The sequence below is a fragment of the Alosa pseudoharengus genome, unplaced genomic scaffold (genome assembly GCF_046254945.1).
Source record: "Alosa pseudoharengus isolate Yale_2024_CS ecotype anadromous, Long Island Sound unplaced genomic scaffold, YU_APseudo_1.1 YU_APseudo_1.1_scf_12, whole genome shotgun sequence".
Classification (NCBI taxonomy): Eukaryota; Metazoa; Chordata; class Actinopteri; order Clupeiformes; family Clupeidae; genus Alosa; species Alosa pseudoharengus.
Window position 1 is genome coordinate 17,004,869 of NW_027468587.1, and position 26,538 is coordinate 17,031,406.

General features: G+C 43.8%; 1 protein-coding gene across 1 annotated transcript in view; it reads right to left on the reverse strand.

Annotated features, from left to right (window-relative positions):
* Positions 1–21,199, reverse strand: part of emc2 (ER membrane protein complex subunit 2) — a 34,288-nt gene extending 13,089 nt beyond the window's left edge. The window contains exons 1-7 of the mRNA XM_076280287.1: positions 21,119–21,199; positions 19,948–20,061; positions 13,016–13,080; positions 11,333–11,418; positions 9,171–9,228; positions 1,053–1,138; positions 616–675 (exon numbers count right to left, since the gene is read on the reverse strand). Coding sequence (XP_076136402.1) covers positions 616–675; positions 1,053–1,138; positions 9,171–9,228; positions 11,333–11,418; positions 13,016–13,080; positions 19,948–20,061; positions 21,119–21,158 — 509 coding nt within the window. The 5' untranslated portion in view covers positions 21,159–21,199. The remainder of the gene's footprint in view (positions 1–615; positions 676–1,052; positions 1,139–9,170; positions 9,229–11,332; positions 11,419–13,015; positions 13,081–19,947; positions 20,062–21,118) is intronic.
* Between the last annotated feature and the right edge of the window lie 5,339 nt (positions 21,200–26,538).

Consider the following 26,538-nt stretch of genomic DNA (forward strand, 5'->3'; position numbering starts at 1 on the left):
TGATCACAAAAGCTCTTTCTACACTAAATAAACAAGGGTATACAGAGGATTGGAAAATAAAATTGCGGGCAAATATTAACAGTGCTGACGTCATCCTGTGGTTATTTTCTAATTGCAAATTTGGTGCTTCTGGTTTACGTTCTGCTCCTTGCGTTACAATAAGTGTAGGCTAAGGTTACAGATCTGCACCATGAAACCATAACATGAAATTATCTAACGGTGACAAATTAATATTGCTGAGTAATTGCAACATGGGCTAGGTTTAAATATTCATTTCTACAGTAACATTTCTACTGGCTAATGGCTGACATGACTTCAGTCAATCTTTCCACGATGGACCCATCACCCATGTTTAAGCTTTTCATCGCTCCATACAGCTGAGCAAAGGTGTGCCATGTTTTACGGTAGTCTTTCCAGTACCATAAAGTGGTCAAGAAAGCAGTGAGGCCTAATCATCAGACTCCTAAAAAGCTTAGAACTGGACCATCATTCATTCTCCCACGGTGAATTGTTGGGTACTGTTAGCCTGTGGCTGCAAGGATGGCCAGAGGCATCACTGATTAACGTCTCAGGTGAAGTTGTAAGTGAAGCTGTTTAATATTAAAGGCCATTTACTCATGCTCATTGATGTAGAGTTCCGACAGCTCATGCCACGCTTCCTGGTCTCCAACAAACCTGGAAAACAGGAGAGAAAGAAAGAGAGGGTGAGAGAAAGGCAGAGAAAAAGTGACAGGCAGATAGAGAGAAAGAGAGAGAGAGAGAGAGCACTTAAGACACTCAGACAAACAGGCCCTAACAATAGAGGGAAGTTACGCAGAGGGACCGGGTCGAGGGCACCCAAAGTGAATGCAAAACCCCTTTTAATTAAAAAATGGACAAGAGACAGGACAAGGGTTATGAAAGGGGGAACACTCTCTCTCTCTGTCGGTCTTTGTGTGTGTGTGTGTGTGTGTGTGTGTGTGTGTGGCGGGGGGGGGGGGGTCTCTATGGAGGTGTGTGCGATGTGGGGAGGTGTGTGTGTGTGTCTCCAAATCCTCTTGTAAAACACTCACTGCTCCAAATACTCGTTGAGCTCGCGGATGGCCTCGGCCGTCTTCCCCTGGGCTTTCAGGATGGAGATCTTGCGTTTCCTGGCCGCCTGTGGAAGCACAGAGGAGTTGAGACGGATTAGCAGGATTAGCAGCCTCACGTCTCAAGTGTTTGTCACAACAGAGAGAAAAAGAAAGGAGAGGGGAGCGATGAGAGAGAGAGAGAGAGAGAGAGAGAGAGAGAGAGAGAGAGAAAGGGGTGTGTGTGGTGTGGTGGTGGTGTGTGTGTTGGTGTTGCAAGGGTGTGGGAGAGACAGAGAAAGGGAGGAAGGGCTTTGTGTGAGCGATATTACTATTTCAAGTTGTTCTGGGGTAGGTGGTGCGTGTGTGTGTGTGTGGTGGGGGGGTTGCTGGACTCTGGGCAGGTTTGAAGAGGTGCAAAACAGGGGGGCTTATCCTTCAAACACACACACACACTCTGCTCCCCCTGCTCACCGTGTCTCCTAAAGGTTCCTGAGGGGCAGTAAATCCTCACGCTGGACCACTGCCCGCCTCACTAGGTTTCTCACCAGACAGACAAACACACACACACACACACACACACACACACACACACACACAGTGGGACACTCCCTCCATGGCTCTGACCACACAGCATGAAAAGGTCAGAGAGGAGTAAAATCGTACGATTAAATTTTAATTCTTTCCATGTAAGTTCTAAAAAAGAACAGTTCATGATTAATAAAACAATCAAGTTGTGCTTAACATGCAATTCATAGCAACAAAAACGAAGGGGAAAAAAAAAAAAAACACTAAAAACCAGGTCTCCGGCTCTCTCTGTCTTGCGTAACACGCATAGTTCTGTCATGTGACATAGACCCAGACCCGCCCCTGCCCACCCCATTCCAAAAACTCGTATCATCACAGATACATGTATCACAGATTTGACAAGTTTGCACCCCTGGCAATGACATAAATAACCTCACACAAACGGTGTGTTATTACTGATAACGGCACATGCATGAAAAACGATGCGTGGCTTTGATCACGGTGTACTGACGAGAGGCGTGAGCCGCGTATGTCTGAATATGGGCTCTTACTGGTCTCTGAATGTGCTGCTGGCGCAGGAATGAAAGATGACAGTTTATGAGAGGCCACAGACAAGTGAGGGAGAGCGCGGGCTTGCAGGCACGCTTCCCCCGAGGAGATAGGTCTAAGTTAGCCTGGGTGTTCCCATGCTGCCTTGCGCGCGATTTGATTCACGCTGCTAAGGCAGCCTGGAAACTACCGCCCTAATTTTTGCCTCAGATAGGGAACCAATCACAGAACAAGGGGGAAAGCAAGACGATGATGAGCTATGCACAGACTCATTTGATAGACATCTGTGGCACCCAATAAACGGATCTGGGCATTTTTTTCAAATACGAGAAAATTAACGTTTGGTTCCCAGACCACGTCTCATTGAGAAGTGGTGGCGCTAGCCAGGCTAGGTCTAAGTGGTGAGTCACAGAGAGAAAGAGAGAGAAAGGGAAAAAAACAAAAGTGCGGCCGGCGCATCCTCTCCCGTTTTCCCTTGCCCAATGGGTTCACCCGAGCTCAGCTGTAATGCTCTGGGCACAGGCTCTGTATAGAGGTCCGGCCAACTACTGCCTAAAAAATGGCCGTCTTGTTCTGCATGGGTCTTGTTTGATGTAGAAGTGACCTTAAGGCGGATTAGATACTCATCAATCTGAATCAGCAGGCATTACGATGGCCCCTCTGACGCGGACTTTTTCCAGGAGTGTGGGAAGAGTAGGCAGGGGAGAGTGGGCACCCGACTGCCACAGATGTTATTTCTGACACTGGCATTTGGTTAGAATGGGCCTCGCTCTCCCTCAATCACTCACTCACACAAACAAACACAGTTATTGGTAGAACGGGTCTCGCTCTCTCCGTCAATCACTCACTCACACACACAAACACAATTGTTGGTAGAATGGGTCTCACTCTCTCCCTCAATCACAATCACACACAGACACACAGACACACTATAGCCCTACTGCTCCTCTCCTCTCCTTATACATAATTTATCTACCCACTTATTTTGTCTCTTTTCCTCTGACACCCTGCCTCCCAATGTCCCTCCCTTTCTTTTTATTTATTGCCATCCCTTGTTTCTCTCTCACTCTGAGAGCCGACCCTAACAACAGCTGGCTATGAGTCACGTCTGAAGCCCTAAAATTGGACTCTTCTGACACCATCACTCCAGATCCATCATGTTGGGCACAAGGTGCAGCCCTGTTTTGCTCAGTCAACTCATCAATACATCACAATGTCAACAGCCTTGACAAATCATTCTATTTCTGCATGCCACGTAATTGCCAACGTATGTTTAACAGGATAAAAAGGAACCTTCAAAGCTAGTCCAAAAACTTACTCAACGCACAATTACTTAACTAATTTCAACCGAAATGAGTCCTTTCTTGAGGGGTCACTTGTCTGAAAAGCAAGAAAATTAAAAAAAAAAAAACGTGACAAGCTAATCAGATGTTCTGTCCTGTTGTACAGGTGCAACAAAGACACACAACCAATCATCATAGAACCTTTCATAACCAATTTTGTAAAGTTGCATAAGACTAACTAGCCTTTAAGCTGAACACCGAACTTAAGATTCAACCAAACATTTCCGTGAGCATTAACACAATCTTGAAATTCCCCACAAAGGCCATGGTTAGTTGGTTAGATAGGCCTACTGTATTTTATACATGCTCCATGACTTAAGCTGTCAGTATACAGCGCCACAAGTGTATTGCTTTATGTACAATTTGGAAGTTATGTAGTGCCTTTACGTTTTCAGTAAGACTGCAGTTGCGCCACCGTGTGGCCACATTATAAAATTTGGATTACGCCATACATTTTTTGAAGCATTTTTCAATAATAACAATGGGCTAACCCAACTCGACTGTGCAGAACTACAGCCAGACACAACAAACACATACATTCACAAACACTGCCAAGGGTGCAGAAGAACTGCTCAGCTTGGTGGGTAGACTACACAGCCACATGGTCACACACAGGAGTGGTCATTCGATGCAAGCAAAGTAAGCACTACATCTGCCTATCTGTCTGCATCCATCTTTCTCTCGTACACACACATACCTTCTCACATTCACTATCCATTCCAAAACTAGGGCACGCTGCCCACAGTCTAGACGGTCACATACTCGATACGGTGTTAGTTTAAGCGGTGTTGGAGGCCTGTCTGTCTGTCCGTTCACCTTGCTTTCATGTCTACTCCTTCTCAAGGCTGTCCAGCAGCGCAGCAGGGAGGACATCACTCCAGCCTCTGTCTGAGGTTGGCCATTATATAAGTGCTGCTCAGCTGGTGTGCAACACTATATCAATGGGTACTAATGATCATGAATAACACTTAAAAATGTACTAGGTTTCTCTGGCCTGAACAGTGAAGCGGGTGGGGAAACCAGGCTATGGAAGAGAGGTTAAGCCAAACAGTGGGTGAATGACTCCGTTCCAAAGGTATGCGAGTAAAATGGCAGTTAATTATATCTAATTTGTCACTTGGGGGCCAAGGTGACTTGGGAATGTCGGCGCGCAGGAATTTGCATTCAAAATGACTTCGCGTGCATTGGTCGGTTGTTTGAGTATTCGTCTCGACTTGAAGAGTGATAAAGGGTGGTCTTCAGAGAAATCCTTGCAAGTACTTCTCACACCAATACTAAATGTATTGAGTGTCCTGGGACTCAATCATTCCCTTCCCTTCCATGCACTCATAAAACACAGATCTCCTGTAAAGATTACACCAGGGAAATCTCAGGTGCTTTCCCTCATGGCGGGTACGGAGGCCTTTTGTGAGATTTTTGAATTTATACGCGCTTCACGCTAAATTTCTAACACGTGGGCACGTCCCCTACCTCCCTCCCCGTTGCTGATAGCGAGTCAACAAGACCAAAAACACACCGTCTCTGTCTCTTTCTCCATCTGGATCTTGCACTTGCCCTCTTTTCTTCTTCTCTGCTCCCCCTCCCTCGCTTGCTCTCGCCTTCATAGTCACAAGAACCACCTGGGACTTGCTGGAACATATGGAAGTTTGTAGCCCGGCCGAGTCACACGGCACTTTATTAAAACACGCAGCGTTTCCAAAAACCAGCCTCGCTCCTTCTCGCTCTCCATCTCTCTCTCCTTCTTTTTCTCGCTGGAGGAATGATGGAGTGGGACCTGGCAGAGCGGTTAATCCCGCTGTTGTCATGATTCTTTTTTTTAATTAGCGTTCTTCAGCTGCAGCGTGCACAGTGAGGACCCAAGGGCTCCCGTTTAGAGCAGATTACACAGGACACCTCGCTCTCGCACAGGGAGGCGGAGCGGTTGGCGGGTGGGCTGGTTGTGTGTGTGTGTGTGTGTGAGTGTGTGTGTGTTGTGACTGTGGGGGGGGGGGGGGGGGGGGGGGGTCCACCATCATTCTACTCCATAAAAAGGAAAGCAGAAAAAGGACCAACACATTCATGTCACGCCTGCATGAGCTATTGTTTTCCTGACATCGGATAAGAACGCATCACGGAAAAGAACACATTAACCTCACTCCTTCTGCTGACGTAAAGACCCACTGAGAGTTGTTAAAATGGCACCAGCAAGTTTACGCTCGTAGCACCACTTTGATAAGTCTACCCCGTGTTCCTTCTTTGGTGCACAGAGCGGATCCGAACGCTGAAATACGACAGGGAGTTGCTGTAAACGACAGCTTTATGCATGGTGCGAAAATAACACTGCCTGCGCTTACATCAGGGGCTTTGCTGCAGTGACCGCCCTCAAATCAGCACTACTGCAAAGCACGGCCATCGAAACCACTTTTGATATAATTATGTGGATGAGTCGGAGCAGCCAGCGGTGAGCTTGAGCCAGATCCAGCACGGGGGTTCGCATGAGTGGTGTGACTGTGCTTTTTTTGACCTTTGTAAATTGCTATCTTGTCCCTCTCTCCCGCTCTCTCACACACACACACAAACACGCACAATTATCACAGGCAGCTTACCCTAGGTCAACCTCAGAAAGATTCCCGGCGACCTCAATTGCTTTCCCCAAAAAACAGTGTGTTTATTCAGCCCAGTTACCACTTAAAATGAGTGGCTTGGAATTTGACGTGTTGACCAAAAACCATATGTGTCATTTGGGTTTTAAATAAATAACTCATTAAAGGAACACCTCTGTATAGGCAAGTTAGTTCATGTGCATGTGTGAGACAATAACTGACACTATATTAACCTGCCGCGATAAAAATGCTTTGAAAGCAAATAGATCGCTAGCGGAAGAAAAAAATAAATAAATAAAATGTATTTACGCAAGCAATTGTGAATTTTGCCAGATCATTGCTGTAGGTATTGGAACATAAACTATGGAAGGGGGCTAAGAGTTCGAACATTTTTTGGACACCGCCATGGCAGAGAAACCTTGAACAATTTTTTGTTGATTCAACAATTCTGGTTAATGGGTACCACATCTATTCCACAGCCTGTAATTACAACAGCTCAGTTTCCAATCTGAGTGCGGGATGCTGGGATGCCTCACAAGTCCTCACAGTAGTGGCCAATTTTCCGCCATCTTTTTTCTGCTCTCTCTACTCTCTCTCTCCCCCTCTTGCATAGTCTCTCTGTCTCTCTCGGTCATTCTCTACTTGTCCACACCTATGTTCTTCTCAACATAGCAAAGGGGAAAAAAAACACACACAGACTTACACACACACACACACACACACACATACACACCGAGTGATGAGATAAGCCCCACTTCACACAGATTTGCGCACACCCACGCGTGTGCACTCCCATTTCTCCACTCACAGACAGGTGACCTAGATGATGTCAGCCTCTCGCTTCCCTCCCACTCCACCCTCTCCCCCTGTCCAACCACGGAACTTTGGCTGGTGGGAAGAAAAGCCCAATCTGGCCCACAACATGCCACTGTCGGCAGTTTGTTCCGTTCCCAATCCACACCCCCAGGTTTATTTCAAAGGGGTGAGAGGGGGGGGGGGGTGAAGAAGGGATCTGATGGGTCTTGATGGGGCGGCTGCCGGTGTTTGGAGGGGAGGAAATGGACCCATCCCACAGGAGGGCATCCTTGACAGCTGGGGCCTGGGCCGGGTTCTGCCTGGGTGGTGCCAGCAGGCCGGCCGACCGTGAGAGCACCCGGTTCCCACGAGAGGGCGATTCTGCTGGGACATCCACCCGCGTCACAGTGCTCGCACTCTTGGTTGTTCTGTCACGTTCACCTTGTGCTTGGCCTGTCTCTCCGGCACTAGCTGTCTCATTTTGGCTGAATGGCTTAAATATCTGATAAAGAAGGGATACGTTTAATGGTGGCAAAATATTGATGATATATTACTAGATTGTGTTGGTCCAACACCTTTCATCAGGTATTTTCCAATAAGCTTCCCCTAAATTGGACATCTTCATAGTATGGGAAAGTAAGGGGGAAAAAACCCAAAACCTTAATAATTTTCTTCAGCTATTTAAGTAATTCAGCTAAATGAATAGGCAACATTTCCTAGATTCCATTTGAATTCCGTTTTCTCATCTACCTGTTTCCAGCACAGACAGGGCTATATAATTACCAGATATTCTTTGCTATAGGGGCAGGGAGCATAACTACAGTGTTGATTTGATAGTATCTGTTTGTTGCTGCTTGCTATCCTAAGCACCCCACCCCCCATGTTTATACAGTGTTCAATGTGCTTGCAATTTAAATAGGGCCAGGGGAATAGGGAGGGTGCCCTGGCAAAGTAACACCAAAAACAAACAGAGCAGCACTAGCTCCTCTGTCTCCCTTTTTCTAACCGAGTAAGACTGATGGGACTGCCTGGGTCCAATAGCAACAGATAGTCAAATAAATACGGAGGGTAATGATAAAATGAATGTGTTAGCAGACAGAGGATGGGGTGCCTCTCTGCTGCTGCAAGTGAAACAGATGATGGACAGAGAAAGAGGAGAACGAGGAAAAGGGGGGGGGCAGAGAGAGAGAGAGCAAGAGAGAGAGAGAGAGAGAGAGAGAGAGAGAGAGAGCAAGAGAGAGAGAGAGAGAGAAAAGAGTTGACTGCATCAGTGCAAACGACCGTTTATTGACTTTGTCAGCAAAGCCTCCCATTTGTTTGAAAGAGACAGTCGGCGAGGTGCACAACGCTCACATGGTGTCCACAGAACAAATGTCTATGCTTCGTCGGTCGCACTTTGCCAGCCCCCGAGAAAATGTTTAATAAATCTAAGCAAGTCCATGTGTTACAGCCGTGTTGCGCGTCTTCAGGGCCAGCGCAAGCCAAAACAAATAAGGTCATGCTTTCTTTTTGAAAAGCCTCCTTTAAAACATTTATTTTTTTCTTGCATGGCCACATGTCCTGATGGAAACAATTAACAGCAGGTACAATGTGTTTCAGGGTGACTGTGGGGAGGGAGGGGGGGGGGGCAGCAGCAGGGGCGGTGGTGGTGGTGGAGGCTTTGGCAAAACACCGTGGCCTGGACGTGGTGTTGCAAAACGTCAGCCTGAAATCTGATATAAATTTGGGGGTAAATGCGACCGGATTGAGAGCACACAAACAGAGAACATGCTTTCCAGCAGTATTGAGGGCCTAGAGCGGAGGCTTACTCACTGATGCATAGGCAAGTCGCAAACACTTAACAGTGACAAAAAGGTTGCCAAATTTAAAAAGACTATCTACACCTGATGTCCCACAAGATTCTAGTCCAAGGACACAGACCGGAATTGGAGAAGGAAAATCTCAGGTCCAACGAACCAGAGGAGAAGCAGAGGTGGTGTTAGGTTGGGCAACGACGTAAATCTCAAATTCTTCAAAGACACAGCATTTATTTTTACCCGGGTTTCCTGCGACACATCTGATACTATGGAGAGTGATAAATCACTGGGCTTTTCGGGTTCCCCCGAAACACTTGTCAGTGGTGTGGGCGAGTGCCTGATCAGCACTGTGGTTGAGGTCATCCAAAGGGGAGGCAGAGTTTAACCAAACAAATGCACGCCACTGATACCGAAAGCTCTTCAGCACATTTTAACGACTCTTAAAAAAATAATGGCGCGACCACAACCCCAAAGTAAAAAAATAAATAAAAAAAGTAATAAAAATAATATGTTTTATTTCTGGCTTACCGTATTGGTCGGATCATCTTGTAGTATTGAATCGTACAGCTTGTTGGCGTCATCGTACCTTGAAACACACACAGAGAGAGAGAGAGAAAGAAAGAGAGAGAGGAAAAGGAATGTTTTTAAAAAGGACTGCTTTCTTTCCCCCCCCCTTTCTTTCTTTAAACAAAAAGCAGATCACTATCTCACTGGTCATGGGAAATTAGGTGGTGTGCAAATCACACAAGAGTTCACGGCAATCAAGTTCTTGTATACAGGACTGGCTGTCTCTATGGCTACGGCAGAGGACTTGTAAAAATCAGCGGCGATCCAGAGAAGGGAGGAAATAAACAGTCATTACTGGAGCTCCGCTCAGATGGCCAGCGCTGGGAGATGCTTCTGCAGCCTCTCAAAAGTCGTCCGCCCGAGGAGTGCCACAAACGCGGCACGGCACAGCACAGCGCCCCACTGATTGGCTTTACTGTATATGCAATGATTACACCACTTTCGCTTTGATTCACCTTTTTAAACAAATCAGACTGTGTTTGCCTCCACAGATTTGTGCTACTTTTCAAGTTCAGCATTGCAAAGGCACAGTTAGATAAAACATGACCATAATGGAAAGGGTGGAGGATGAAAGGGGAAAATAAAGAAAAATCACTATGACTGCGCCATAAATTGCGTAAACATTTTCAACTAACCTGCAATTTGTTTTTGAGGTGGGGTGGGGGGGCATGGGATTGAGGCGTAATGAAAAAGGGAAATTGTGGAGGAAATCCCAGTGATTGCGCTTGAAAAGAAAAGTTATGAACTGTAAAAAATGAAATCACGCAGCAAATTCAGACCGAGGAGAAGTGGAGTAGCTAAGGGCTGTTTGCTTGTCAGATTAAATAAGTGGAGACGGCCGAGTGCATCCACTCTCTCTCTTATGATTTCCCCCATGGGCCCCATGACCAGCCGGCATCGTTGTCTATGCAGACAGCCAGCGGCATGCTTTAAGTGTGTGATCAAAACCTGTGTTGCTTGTTTCTTTAAGCATTTTTTTAAACCCCACAACCTTGCAACAGAAGCCACTCTGGTTCCCATTACAACACAGCACCACCCCTTCCCCTCTGATCCACTTTATTACTCCACTATATAGTGGTGGTGGAGTGGGTGGGTGGGATAGGGAGGGGACCACTCAGATGGCATCAAGCAGTCACTCTCAAGTCACTTTGATTGGCTTTATTTATGTTGAGACTTTCTGGGGTTGGCGGGGCCGTCTCTAAATGTGTGCAAGTGTGACAAAGTGCACACACGTGTGTGTGTGTGTGTGGATGTGTGTGTGCGTGCGTGCGTGCGTATGCATGTATGTGTGTGGTAGGCAGGGGGGCAGGGGCCTTCACTTAAATGGGACCTCCGTCTGATGCCAATTACTGCAGAATTTGCGAGTTTATTTAATCTGACTGTGCAGGGACAATCATGCTCAATTATCACATACAGCCTCGCACGACTGATAGGCAAGTCAAAGACAAACAAACACATGAGCCTTATGTGTTTTATTTGCCTAAAATGAGAGGGTAACGTGTGTGTGTGTGTGTGTGTGTGTGTGTGTGTGTGTGTGTGTGTGTGTGTGTGTGTGTGTGTGTGTGTGTGTGTGTGTGTGTGTGTGTGTGTGATTTAACTGGGAGGGCAAATGGAAAAGGAAAAAAAAAAACACTGAAACAACCAATCTAAAGCTGACCCTGGGCTGTGCTGCGACTGTTTTCACAGGTCTCCCAGACAGTCGCTCTCAGCAGGAGACAAAAACAGACCCAGCAGAAAGGAGAGACACAAAGAGGGTAAAGGGGGGGGAGGGGGTTAGAGAGAAAGAAAACAGGACCCCTAGAATACTAGTGGGAGCAACCACTTCCTTCCTGGGAATTCCTCACTCGAGGGGAGAGAAAAAAAATAAAAACAGCCACAGGACGACTAAGCACACTACTCCCTCTTGCCGTTTTCTGCCAACAGGACGGTGGTTTACAGGATAAACAAGCCCCCCCAACCCCCCCAAATTCCCACCTCGTCTGCCACTGGTGATCTGCTTACAGGCCTCTTATGCAGCCCCTCCACAGCACACCATCGAGACATTCATTCACACACACACCAAAATCCCAAAACACTGCTCCAAGGTCCTGCTGCTAAGTTGGTACCATAAATGGCCCTCTTACCTTTCCAAAGCCTCAAGCCGCATGCCCGCTAATCGCTTCACTCTGTGGCTATCTGGAAACTGCCTCTTCAGTTCCTGTAGACAACTCTGCAAGTAACAAGGGAGGGGAAGGGAAGGAGAGAGGGAGGCGGTAGGTGAGGTGGACGAAAGTTGGAGAAATACCCGCAGTGACGACAGCCATGTAATACATGAGCAATATAAACACACACACACACACACGCGGGAAAATGTGAATGGTCACCAAAACAACAACAATAACAACAACAACACTACACTACGCTATTTGGTAGTCAGGGTGTGAAAGTGTGGAAATGGAATCCCCCTTTCTCTCCTCTTAGGTCGCAAAGGCACTCCATAACACACACTGGTGATAACAAGGCACTTGTGGCTTCGAGTCAGCCCTGTTTGTCTTCTGCGGGAGCGTCGGGGAGCTCCGCAACATTAACAGTGATATTCCCAAACACAGAGCTAGCAGAAATTTTACTGTATTACATCATCTCCTTTTCCATTTCTTACCGGTCAGCGCCAATGTTTTCTCACCCCCTCGTCTGTTTATGGCCAGAGCTATTCGGCGTGATAAAATATCTACCCTAAAACGTGTCAAGCGATCGGCGTGACGTCTCCAGCTGACAGCTTCTTATGAAACCGTAAAAAAGTGGGCAGAACTGGAGAATTTTTCCCTTTTCGAAAGTTCCACGATAAACAAGTCACCGATACAGCTGTGGAGACGAGGGAAAAGGATGTGGGGGTGAGCAAGGGTGAAGGGACGGAGGGAGTGGGGGAGAAGGAGGTCGTGGCTAAGAAAAAAAAACTGAGGTGGAAGGGAACTCACAATGCTACTCTGTGGGCACCCACAATTCCACGCTGGCTATAAAAAGGGTTGAGACAGGATGCTCCCTTTACCAGTTTTTTCCTCTGCTGGAGTGAGCTGCCCCTTTGTTTTTTTCTCACACAAACGTCCGTTGTGACATGAGAGGTGAGGAATGGTTATCGTCACATCAAACTGTTTTCCTGGGCAAAATGGAAAGCTTACGCTCTGCGGCTGTACTCATCTGAACTATCCAAGTCATGGCCAGGGCAAGGCTGTCTTTTTTCCTTTTTTTGGTTTTCTGATGTTTTCAATTTTCTTTGTCCGTAGACCATAAAGCTGTGCTGAGCCAGACGACAGTATACACTTCCAGTCAATAACACCACCTCCAGTTTTGCCTTCATGAGGTGTTGGGCAAATTGAATGTGCCTTACGAAACACAACATGGACATCAGCATTGAACTGGTGATCAATATTGTATAAACACTCTGGAAGAGAGTGGGGGAGTCTGTGAACGTAAGAAGAGTAGGAAAAAAAACAACAGGAAAGCTGAAAAGGCTTCTCCTACATTTACAGACCAATAAAGTTGAGATCCACTCAGCTCCATGCAAGACAGAGTGCTTTCAGTGGAGTCCATTTCCCAGGTCCTTCCCCACCACTTCTTTGTGCCAATCTTCAGCAAATTGTTTTTCCAAAGTAAAGACAGGGTGATGTTTCTTGGCAGGATAAAAATCATTTTTGTGTCTGGCAAACAGGGCGACAAACCAGGCCTTAACTGTGAAGAATGGCTTTTGAGATGGGAGGGGAAGAGGAGGGGACTTGCTGATCTTTAAAGAGAATAAGAGAAGGGGGGGGGGGGGGGGGGGTGTCACTTCCCCAGGCCAAATCGTCCCGACAGCAGTCCAACGCTGCTATCATCACCTGCTCATAAATAATCCATACTGGGCAAAAGAAGACATAAGAGAAAATGACACACGTTCAGTTTGGTTTCTTATTTGAACATGGCATCCCCTATGGAAAAAACACACACACATATATATATATATATATATATATGATGAATGAGGATACAGGGCTGTTAACACATCTTAAATAAGAACTGAGACATTTCAGTGAGCACTGTGAGGAACAGATAGGAGCAAGCGCACGCTGAGGAAGCTACATGTATTAGGCGTTGTGCCTCCTTTAATCGGCAGATGTGAAGGCACCACTGTGAACACACATTCCAATAGCATCACCTCTGGACACACACAACCAAGCACTTGACACAAGGAGAGTACCTGTTATTTACTTTTTTTCTTTTTTGTTTCACTCACACTCTCTCAGAGTTGCGGGAATGGCCCAGTGTGCAAGATTTCTACATCACCCCATGTAATGGGCCGATACTGGGTTTAGTCAGGGGTTTTCACAAGGAACGAATGACCGTGGCATCATAAATATCGATCGACTTACTAAAGGACTTACTGTGGTGTTAAAAAAATCAATTAATATTATCATATCAGGATATTTGATATCGTTTTCAACCAATCAATGTGTGGCACACAAACACACCCCCCCTTGTGAGGTGGATCTGAAATGGGTCAACATCCACAGTGCTAACAGCCTCACTGCTCTCACCAAGTGATCGGTGAGTCACATCACGAACTAAACAAGGCTCTTCATAATTAGGTTAATTTTGACTAAGAGTGTCATATTATATTGACAAGTGAAACATTTCCTAATGTGCATATGTGCACATTTAATCAGTCAGCTGTTCAGAAGAGAGCCAATGATTAGTGTTGTCAGCTAAATGGATTCCAATTAGGCCTGAAGGAATTAATGTTATGTGTTAGACAAGTGTTTTGACAGACATGGCAACTAGTTCAGCTGAGTGCCTTCAAAACTGCTAATTAGAGTATGGAGGGAAAAAAAACAATAAAAACACAACTCCACTGAACAAGAAAACTGATACGCCAAAACAAACAAACGCCTGGTGTTTTTCAATGCCCCTTTTTATGATTCCAACTTGTGCTTTGATAATTACCATCTTGTTTCACAGCCAATTTAAGAGCTGGTTTCAATAAAACCAAGCTGTGTAAAGCATTTACCCAGCTCTTTTAAGAGTGTATGAATCATAATGACTACAAGAAAAAAAAAGGAATCAAAAGAAAATAAAAATCACAAACAGAAATATAGTCACACAACGGCGATGACGGGCCCGGGCACCTTCGCTCTGCGACCCCTGACATTTCATCATCCATTAATGCACGCACATGTAGTGTGTGTGTGTGTGTGTCAAATGCACACATCTGATGCGTGTGATAAATTTCACAAGTTTTAGAGGGGTATCAATGTGTACGCGTGTATGTTTCTATGTGTGCGCTCATGTGTATGTGCATGTGTGTGGGTCAAATGTGGGATATATTTACCATACACGCTCAATCTATCATGTAACATCACAGATAAGAATATATATTGGCATGTCTTGAGATGGTGAAATGTTAATTGCAGCATCCCCTATAGATAACATTTCAAAAATCACATGATATTGGCACAAGATGTGGCTTTTGGCTAAATTTGGATTTGAATGGCCATTGGTGGCCGTTTATTGTTGGTGTGTGTAGCTGGAACTATAACTTATGCCAACCACGAGACTCAGTGACATAAGAGGGCACGCTGGAGTCCCTGGGCCACACCAGGGGAACAAGCCTTTGTCCCTGAGTATTCACTGTGACATAATAATAATAATAATAATAATAATAATAATAATAATACTTACAGAAACACTAAGGTTTTGCACCTTTAGTGGTAGGCCACAGTCTGTAACTCGGGTGATCGGGCCCTACAAATAACATTTTCCCTCCTTCAGCATTTAATTTCTATTAACTCAGAGGGGGCTCTCTGTTTTAACAGATGTTTACTCTGTTCTAAAGTCATTTAAATGTTTACAGTCATCTATCAGTAGTAGTTCAGAATTAAGCTGGGCATAAGTGATTTTGCGCCCGATTTTTAACTGAATTCGAGATGTACGACGAGACGAGTTTGAATATCCAAGATGGCTGTGCCCATTAACAGTAAATGCAAGCCTTATATTCTCTATTTATTAGTAGTTCTGTGGATTTGTGTCACATTAAATCAGTCGTAGAAACAACGGTGTCCAACCTCTATCTGTCGCTATGATGCTATGACTCTAGTAACAACTGCTAACAATAGCCAACAGACAGTAGCGCAGCTGGTTGACAAACAGAACGCAAACAGCTTGTATGTTCAACACTGACATGACGTCACTGACAAGCTACGAGTTCGCTAAAAAACAAGTAGAACGCAGCATTACAAAATGTTTTTTTTTAGATGTTTCGGCACACTGAACGACACGTGGGCAAGGCAGCGCATTGGGTCCGACAAGTTTACTGTATTTCACAAGTATAGTGTGAACAGTCAAGTCGTAGCCAACGGACCATATACTGTGAGCGTAAAAATAGTGAGCTTTGGTTTTACAAAGTTTGCGATTTACTCATACAGTAGGAGTTGGTATTAAACAAAAACCTCACTAAAACTGCAGAATCACAGTGTATGCCCAGCCTTAGACAGCGTCCACACAATAGAGCATCACAGTCCCGCCCACAGGAGTTTCCGGAAGTAAGAATTCAATGCAATTTCTCCATTGACAATTCGGGTATAAGCCATAAAAACTTAACTGCACATGGTAGACTCAAAACCAGCTACGGCTGTACTAAGCGATTGTGTATGCTCATATAGACGCCAAAAGTTCACGGGGCATTAACCTTGTTTTGAGATAAATGTCTTTTATTCGTGATGTCTTGGATAAGTACTTCATTACTCACAATCCTGAACAATCCGACAATCCCACAGTGATGCCTCTGATTGGTGGAAAGGCCGTTAAGGTCATAGTTTGAAACGTTATCAGCGAAATTATTGACAAAGATGGCGGAGTCTTTTACTGCCTATGGCGAAATTCTTAATGTGATAAAAACTTTCTAGATGAACATTGGTACTTGTATCAACAAGGATTGTGGTTTATATATCACACGAACTTAGTCAGGGCCAGTGTTGCGCGGGTTTGGTCACAAGCAGCCCGCGGTCGCCCGATATTTTAATCAACCCGACCGCAACTCGGACCGCGAATATTAATTAGGACAAAATTATACCCGACCCGCGATCCGACCCGCTTATTTACAAAATGTGTGCTTTTGGTTATAGCCTGCATGTAGTGTGACAGTAGGCCATTTCTGTAAAACAAACTACTTTATTTGCTAAACTTTATGCAGTAGAACTACACGCAGTAGGCATGCAGGACATAATGTTTGCGCAGGAGAGAGAATGAGAATAAGAGCGCAAGCACGCACGCAACCACCAAGGATTAGAACACTAGGATAAGATTTGAAGGCCATGGACATACATCTTTCTTTCGAAAAACAGAAATGGTGAGGCAAGGTAGGCAAGAGAGATAGGCATTGCTGGTCAAAACGTTAGCGTAAGAACTGGTTTATAATGCTGAATGAAGCACAAAGCTTTACTAAAGCACATCCACTGTTTAAAGTCACAAACACAACGAACTAAGGTAACTTGTATGCATGCGCGAACCTATACATACCGGTAGATATGGCTGTGTAGTCTGTGCCATAACATTTTATTCCTGCAGGCTGCCCGTTTTGGCTGTCATACTTTTAACTTGTACTACTGTCATCTTCTTTAAGAACTTTTCCCAATATTTCCCATAGCCTATATCGCTTTTCCTGAAGGGGTGTCTTTATTATTTTAACTCGCGTCTTCAGCTTCTTTACTGTTTACTTTACTGTATTGATTCTAGCCTTCTCGTGATATTTGAAGTAGGCTAGGCCTATTTGTAGAAAATATATATTTAATTAATTTTAACTGACCCGCCCGCAAATGACCCGAATATCATTAAAATATTTTGTTTATGACTCATAACCGCGGGTGACCGCGGTCATCCGCGGGCGACCGCTTAATTTCGGGCAGACCGCGCAACACTGGTCAGGGCCAATACACCATCAAATAGAACACTGGAAATGCTAGTTTGAACACTTAACTTTTCAGTTACCCGACAGGCTAATCATTAGCCTTTCAGACATTAGAATGTCATTGTAATGCTGCTAACATTAGCCTACATGCTGCAACACAGGTATGAAATATATTATGTTTTAGTGACCTTGTTGTTTCTATGAATATGAATTGTTGTTTATATGAAACATCAACTTAGTCGAGGCTTGAAAAGCCCTGTATATCCCCATTAAGTACTTAAACCTTTGAACTAGCTAGCTAGCTGATAGCACAGGCTGGATGCTACCACCGGCTAGACACTGCAGTAAAATGCTTAGCAAACCGTCCATGCCCCCGTGAATATTTCACTGTTTCAAGGACGAAATCAAGAGTGTCCAAAGGGGTGAAAACCACTTTAAATCCGGTCACATTATTGACTGTTGTGTGTCGAGGGTCAGCTTGTGGGTTTTGTAAGGGCCAGCATCCCTATCAAACCTACGAAGTTGTGTGGTGAGTTTTGCAGGGAGGTTGGTAATGCTAGTTAACATTAGCTAGGCTACTGTAGCCTTCATATTGTACGAGCCATATCATCAATCATTAACCTAGAAATACTTCTTCGTACATTTAATGAACATTTTGTGTAATAATTCACAGCAAGTTAATAAACTGAATATGGTGGTCCAAGAGCAGACCATGCACCGGTCCATGCATCAGGATGGCAGTCAGATATGAAGCACTGCACAATGTTGCTAACGTTAACGTTAACCGGTTTCACACACACGATATAAAATACACGATGGTAAATATAACATTCAATACCAAAACACTATTATTTACACGATTACTCCTGAAATAACTGCTATTAACTATATAAAAATCATTGTTTGGAGGAAAGGGTTTGCGTGTTGTCGCCTGTTGGAAACATGGTTGGAAATGATTTCGCGCTGGTTCGTGCTGCTTATATAGAATCTATTTTTCAGTGAGGCGCGGTGGTTTATGGGATGAGTAGTTCCTTCGATCGGAAATAAAAAATATGTACACAGTCTTGTACCTTTGACTTTTTTTGGACTTTCTCTTCGTTTTTTCACTCGAAATGATATGTTGTATGCTTATGAGTTACGCCGTAGCTGATTAGCCTAAGACATGCTCTAAAACTCTTTAGATACGGATTTTTCCAAAACGTCAATGGGAGAAATGAATGGGAAATTTACTTCCGTAAACTAAGCTCTCTCGGAGGAGGGGCGGGACTGTGATGCTTTATAACAGGGAGGCTACACCATACAACGTAACTGAAGCGTTGTGTTTATGTAGCGTCTGCTGCAACAATTAGCTTCCACAATAATCAATGGAACTAGCTACACCAGATGTGATAGTGGTGCGTATGTTAGACAAGTCTTCTAAAACTATTGTTAAGCTATTGTTAAGCGAACAGAGTTCAGTTGTGGACCCGTTGTAGCCTCCCTGTAAATGGCTAAATTTGAAAACACTGATTTTAATTAAAAATCTTCTCCATCCACACTAATGTTTTCGTATTGTTTTCTTACTGGTAGTATCTGGAGCAAAAACCTTTCTCTGCATTGTGGCAACCACACAACATGGTTTCTGAAACTCTGTTTTACCTACTACATAAACCTGGAGTTTTAACAATCATGCACATCAGGGGCATGAGAGTGCCATCACCATTTTAATGTGGACAGAAGAGCTCAGGGGATAGGGGTTTTATTTATCGCAGAAAACAACTTAATGCAAGGAAAACAAAAAAAACAAGGTAAAATTCAGGAAATCAAGCAGATGATTGCCTAGTTAACCTAGAAAAGGTCAAGGTCAAATTCAGGGGTTCAAATGGTCAACTTCAAGTCATATTATCAAGTATGGCTGGGCAGAGTGTGGACTCAAAGAATTGGTTATTCAGTGAGAAATAAAAACAGCACTGACTTCTGTGACAATGTGTGAGGGTTTTGAGGCTTCCAAAAGCCTAGAGGAAAATCCTGATTCAGGAAGTTACAAGAACATCCTCGGATTATTTTGAAACAGTCTCCAACTAGAAATCTGACTGTTCAAAATGATTAGTCTCTTCTATGTGCACTGAACTTTGTTTCTTGGACACTAGACTCCTTGGAGTTCTAAGTCCTTCATGTAAGTTACATTTGTCTTGAAACTGCCAAAAATACGACTCTAGCCATGGGATTTTGTCTCAATCGAAAATTCTGGCAGTGCACATCTTGACTGACATCTTGGACATGGAACATACTAATCCGTTCTCTGGACAACAGATCTAAAATTCCTCTCATCAAATTCTCTGGAGATGTTTTCAACATATTACTCATCAATTTAAAAATGTACTCATGCTGGACCTTAATCATATCAGATAAATATGAGAGGCTAATGTCGGTCCCTTAAAAGGTCACAGAGTTCCCAAGATCATTAAAAAAAATCACCCGTGCGAGATATATCTGACCTTACCTCAGAAAACATGACAAAACCACATCAATCTCAGGAACACACAATAGCGAAACCTCAAAACAAAGCAGTCTTGAGGTTTATTGCCTTTGCAAATCAACTATTGGCAACATTTCAGACCCTCTGTAAGAATACATTCATATCTGCCATTACCACTAAAGATTGAAGTCTAAGAACAAGGCCATGAAAGGTTCTGTTAAACTGATGCATTTTGACCTCTGATGGATAGACTCATGTTGTGATGCTTCAATCACACCAGGCACATTTATTTCACTTTTTGTTTTGTTCGGTTTTGTTTTGTAAAATTGTAAAGAGGAGAAGATGGGATCCCCTGTGGCGGTACTTACTATCATCTCCTAGTTTTGATGAATGTTCGTTTATAAGTTCTTCTCCTACATCCACAATTTGTTCACTGTTTCTGTAATTTTCTTCTCTCCATTTGCGAAGTTTGTCCCTCATATCTGTTGCAACACAAAGAACAGAGTGAGTACATCAATGTGGATCATAAATCATAAAAACGTGGAAAACTTCAACTGTCTTTGTGTATAGTGTGGGAAATGGTAGGCTACTGAGATATACGCAACGGTGACAATTTGAAACGGCAATATGTCAAATATATGCTGCATATCAATCATCCCACATCAAGGGTGCATGGTACATTCCATGTAACGTTACTTCGTGGGTCAGCATATAATTGCTTTGCATTGCTATGTAAGCCCTCTGGACCAACTAGTTGTCTCAACACCACCCAACACAATAAAATCGAGATGCATAAATGATTAGCCACTGTTTTCTATGGTTTTACGTTGGACGGCAATAGCGTTATACGAAGACGTAAATTCTCTATCAGGCTTCTCTGCTTAATGTCTGAAACCGAAGTTACAGACGCAGTCCGAAAATTGCAAAGAAAAAATTGATGATACATTTATGAACTAGCTCCCGTAAGCGAAATAGCAAAGCATCATTGTGTTCTTGAAGTCTGTGGTCCTGTTGACTAGGTGGCGTTAGCAATTTCTCTATGCGCTTAGTATTATTTTGCAGTGGCCACAAATGTAACTTAAAGCCATTTCTGGCATAAGTCAGTGTTTAATATCCTGAATGCATTGTTAACTTACAAGCAGTTTGCTAACTAGTAACGTTAGGCTATTCGTGTTGCCCTCGTTCATTAGCTACGCTAGCACAACGAGCTAATTGTTTAGCTGATTCTAGGGTGACTATTTCTGTTCGTAACACAATGACAACATTATATATTCAATATAACTAGTTAATTAAACCCTAAACATAGTTGTTAGTATATTCAAGGCCTAGCATTAGCGTTACTTCCCCAACCTAGCTTGTCTAGCTCATGTTTGCCATCGCTAGAACGCAAGCCACAGGACAGGGGCAAGCTAACGCTGTCTTGTAAGATACGCAGTTGAGTTCATATTTAACACATGTACCGAAATGTTTGTGGAAATATCTCCTCGTGTTAACAGAATTTCAAACAACTGTAACGACTGCGAAAAAGACCTGTTTTACCTTCCCAAGTGACATCGTACAGCTCTGACACAGACGCCATTTTTTTTTCAGGAATACGTAGTTTACGTTATTGACGTTTCCGAGGTCAAGCGCAGAAAATGTACCGTAAATCAGGAAACGAGGCGACACATTGTAGTGAAGTGGATGGAAGCTATGTATTGAAGTTATTAGCCTCTGAGGATATCCGATTATTTACAACCAAAATATCACCAACAACTCTCATTCTCTCATTCGCCAGTGGCAAAGGAAACCCTAAGTGTTCTGTTCTTGGTTGAAACACTACTTCTGAAGTAGGCCTAGGCCAACAAGAAACTGGCTGGAAGGAAAACACCATCACATTTAGCTGAAGTGATGAATCAATGATTGAAGTAAATGTTGCTTAATTTTAAAGTGACTCAAGTCATATAGTTGGCTTTAGCATTTTTAATTTCTGTTTTCTCTACAAGCTCCACAAATTGTGTTTTGATTGCTTCTTCCACCTGGCTGTTGAACCTTTTGGAGCTGGAAGGGCAGCTGGATCAGAAACTGAAGAAGGTTACAACTATGACATTTGCAACTGAGCTGGTCATCTCCATGCCAATGCAAACGCTCTGCCCCAACAGCTGTGAGAAGAGTGACAGTATTGTCAGTGTGCTGGGGGTCAGTGCTGTGATTCAGGTGGTAGTGCTCTGCCACCACCTCAAGCATGGATGAAAAAGATGCCTCCCATCTAAAACAGCAGGGTGCCTGTAGCCTATCCATGTAGCCTATCCATGCTAGCAGACTCTTGGGGGGGGGGGCATTGCAACATCCGGCTGCTGGGCTGGGTTAGGGTTGCCGGTTCGAGCCCCGACCAGTGCCACGGCTGAAGTGCCCTTGAGCAAGGCACCTAACCCCTCACTGCTCCCCGAGCGCCGCTGTTGATGCAGGCAGCTCACTGTGCCGGGATTAGTGTGTACTTCACCTCACTGTGTGTACACTGTGTGCTGTGTGTGTTTCACTAATTCACGGATTGGGATAAATGAGACCTCACGGGATCAAAAGAGTATATATCCTTATTACTGAGTCTAGCTGGGTGGATGGCTGGGCGGTGGGCCACATCAGCATGATGCTTCATCAGCTGTTATTCTTCTTCTACTGGTGAGGCTGTCACCAGGACATGAACTTATATGGCCACCACTGCAACTTCTGCACAGTAAAGAAAGGACCGTCTAGGCGCTCCCATTGCAACAGTGTCAGGTGGGGAGCCTATGGATCATGTGGCTGTGGACATCCAGAGCCTCCTACTGCCATTCTAACACTAAAATATTGCGTACGTGCAAACCTGGAAAGTAGCATACGCACAAAAAAATTATGTTGAATAGCTTAGTAGTAATTGCGCATGTTGCATCTCCACTTATCTAGAAACATAGGCCTACTTCAAAGTGTTATCATTTTTAATAACCCACATTTCACAATATACTGTGCAATGGCCTAGACTCGTGATCAACTAATGTTGTTGCGCTGCATTGACGCCAACAAGTGTTGCCAACTCGCGATACACATTGGAAATGTGCGTACGCCAGACGTGAAGTTGGTGTGGTAAACCCCGGGAGAAATGCACATTTTTACATTCATTTACTCTTGTGTCCAAGTGAGCGTGAAAGATACGCAACATTTTTGTGCGTATACACACATGAGGCCCCAGGTAAGAGTCTACTTAAAGAAAAGGAGCTCTCTCTCCTAAGGTTCTATTAGGTGGCAGACATGAACGCGGCCGCCATATTGTTGGGGGCAAACACTACTGTCATTGGGCAACACTTGCCGGCAATCAGAGACACCTGTTTCTCCACTGGCCTCCAGTGATCGTTGCCCCCACCAAGATGGCATCGCTATTTACATACGTTCTGGAGCTGTACTGTGCTAGCTACTGCCTGATATAGCTAGACTGCCTGATGGTGTTTGTTGGATACAGCTGGCTGGGCTCTGAATGCTTTGTGGATGCCCAATAAACCCCTACAGCTTAGCCTTAATTTTGCTACACTGCTACAATATCTGTCGGGGTCTATGGACTTATCAGTTCTAATAACAGAACAACATAAGGCATCTTTCAAAATTAATTTCCTCTTATATGGGTGTTCTGTTTTCTTCATTGCGTTCTTTTTAAGACTCTGGTTGTTGTGGCTTCATCTAGGCCTACTGACATGGACTCTGCCAGCGTGTTCACAACAACACTGCAAGGGGTGATGTTCTAGTATGGACAATCAAATTAAACAGAAGTTAGCTTTACGGAAAAAAGCGTTTCTCTTTTTAAATGGCACAGTCTTGGATGAACACTGCTCCAGAGCAGGACTCAATTTGAGTCACTTTGAGTGCTAAAAGAAAAATACACAATAAGGGTATGTGCAGTTTGTGTAGTATTAAGGCTTGGTGACCTATGGAATTGTAATTTCCGAGACTGCTGATGGCAGTCAGTGGATATGTGGTTGGGTTTTTTTCGGAAACCTAAACAGTGTTGTGACCACACAAAACAGCCGAGTGTTGTCCTCAGGCTAAAGGACATTTCCCTCCCTGCCAGGATACAGTGTGAAAGGCCAGGGGCCGTCTCCAACCTGCCCTGCAGACCAGACTACTGGAGCCAGCAGGACAGAGGATGGATGAGTGTGGTGGCAAATGGCCCTTCTCCCCTCACAGGTTTAAAGCGGCTCTTTATTATTTTCTGCATAGGATGCAGCTGGATAAAGAGGAAGCTAAGAAAACGTGAAAGAGAAAAGTTCCAACATGCATTTAAATGTTTACATTGGAACACATCTCCCAGACAAACGTCAAGATGAGGAGAGATCAATAGCAACCACCTGAAAACCTAAACTGTACTCGTTGACTTCTGCTTACGTAGGTTTCCATGCCGTTGCCGTAAACCTCACACATGGCACACGTGGATAAGACATATATTCCCCTCATAAGCTTAGTCCAAAAAGAGAGTCTACAGTACAGCTGTTTTATTTTGTTTCCTGACAGAGTCAATCAAAGGCGTACATCAGCAAAATGAACAGTTATAGACTCTAATTTGAGAGGGATGGGGGTGAGGTGTTTTGTGGTTTTAAACAGCTCCTGTGCTTTCCAACTCTCATTTTTGTTCGCCCGCACTTTTAGATAGATGGAAAATGAAGACTGCAGCAATTTGCGACAATGTTAGCCTTCACCTCGTTTGAAAGAAACCCATGTGTTTGTGATCCATGCTCCAACAGGATTTCACCTAGTCAGACAAATCACGTTTCACCCTTTAGACAAATCACTCTCCGCAGATGCAAGACTTCAATGCAAGTCCGTCCATACCACCTTTGAGCTTGCCTGTATCCTGAAAGACAAGTCTGAGGAGGCAACATATCACAAGAAGACGCTCACAAACACGCACACACACACACACACACACACACACACACACACACACACACACACAGACACACACAATCTGACCAAATGATAATGTCCATAATATCTGTAGTTCAGGCAACATCAATAGCAAACACATGGGGGGACTGTGTGTTTGCTATTGATGTTGCCTAAACTGAAGATCAATGGTTCCCTTGACACCTCGTGCTAGTGTGATTGCATAGTGGGGCAGTGTCTTTCCACATGCTCTACAGTCTTGCTGGATTGGATGGATTGGACATGGCTGCTGTTCCTTCCCATTAAATTCAATTTAAACAAGGGGTTTAACAACACCAAGGATGACTTTCAAAATACTTTGCTGCTTGTGCCGGTATGTGTGTACAGATGTGTTCACTCTCATAAGTTCTACAATTAAGGGGTTTCAACAGAGTGCTTGTGCATGCCACTCTAAGCATTAAAGTTAACTCCTTGACACTTCGCCTATATAAAGTTATATAAAGTTACACATGATAACTGTATGTGTCAGTTCACATACTATTTTTCAGAATATGAAAAACATCAAATTGATTATCGATTTATTTATGATTTATATTGAATTTATTTCTTTATTTATTGAGAATTGTTCTTTAGTCCATAACATAATTATTTCCACAATATTTCTGTTAATTGGATCACATAGTTTGTTTTCATATAGGCTAATTCCTTTCACATTCACTGCTTTACTTTTTATTTTCATCAAAGATTCCACCATGTGCTGAAAAGATGTAAGAGACCTAAATACAGACACCTCATTAAAGCTGACAAGCTAAATACCATTTCCGGTGGCAAATGTATAATATTTTAGGTTTTGGACACCGTTGATCTGTGCCAGTCTTGAATTGGAAGTCATTTGATTTGTAAAACACTTCCTGAAATGGAATGGACCACAGACACTGGTAATACTTGTCACATGTGGAAGCAATGGAACTTGACATTCACCTCATCGGTAACACTTATATTCAACTTTGTCAGCATTTTTTTCTCAAGCAGTTATGGATACAAAACACAGAGTTATTTCTGAGCTGTTTTCAAAAGGCCTCATTCAAATACTTAATTAGCGTTGTCTCTATCCTTCTTACAAAACATTTGTGGCAGCATGTTTTAAAACAACACAGCATAGCAATAATGAAGACTTTTGTTGTGTCTTCTGAAAGCATGGCGGTCCAGGAGAGATCAATGACGTTCAAACTATGTTTCGTTAAGATTCCCTATTTGGTTCCCTTGAAAAATAAGACACTGTTGACAGACCTCTGGAGTTACAGTGTCCAGAGCACTGGTGGTCTGACCTGTGACCCACTGCTATTGTTACAGCTTGGAGCATGGAACACTTACTGTACAGCCTCTCTGGGGATCTGCAAGATGTTGGGCTTAGTGCAAAAAAAGAACATCAGTTTTCATATCTCACCTCTATAATCAGGTTTGGTTCATTGTTTTGAAAGACATTTTTACAAGACCCCCACACACACACCACTGAGAGTTACACAAATATGTGCGCAAGGCATAATTATTCTAAAAGACTAGGCATCTGATGAATAATAAGAACCCTATCCCTTTTTTAACAGAAAGCATTACCAAAGAGCATTATCCAGAGTTATCATATTTCACCTTTTGCTTCCAGGAAGAAATGTCCAGGACCACAGATTTGGAAATTCTGGTGCATTCTTTGTAATGTCATGTTTTCTGAGAAAATTGCAGGGAGAAATAAAGCTATGCATATCATGTGGGGTAAATTTGGAAACGGGGAAGCTTTGGGGGCCTCAATGATCCACTTTTGGTTGGGCAGGATACTCGGTGCATAATTTCATCTTGCATGTCTGGAAATGACATGTGCTATCCTCTCAAATTCAACTGATTTTTAACCAATTAATTAAATTAATTATGTTGCCTATTGTGATTTCAATATTTCATCTGTCAGCATGTGGTAGAAAAATAGCAGTAATTGAAGCCATAAAGTATGGAAAATAAAAAGCAACAAAACAAACACACAGCGACAACAGCAAATAAACCAAACAAAAAAAAAGGGGCAAGCA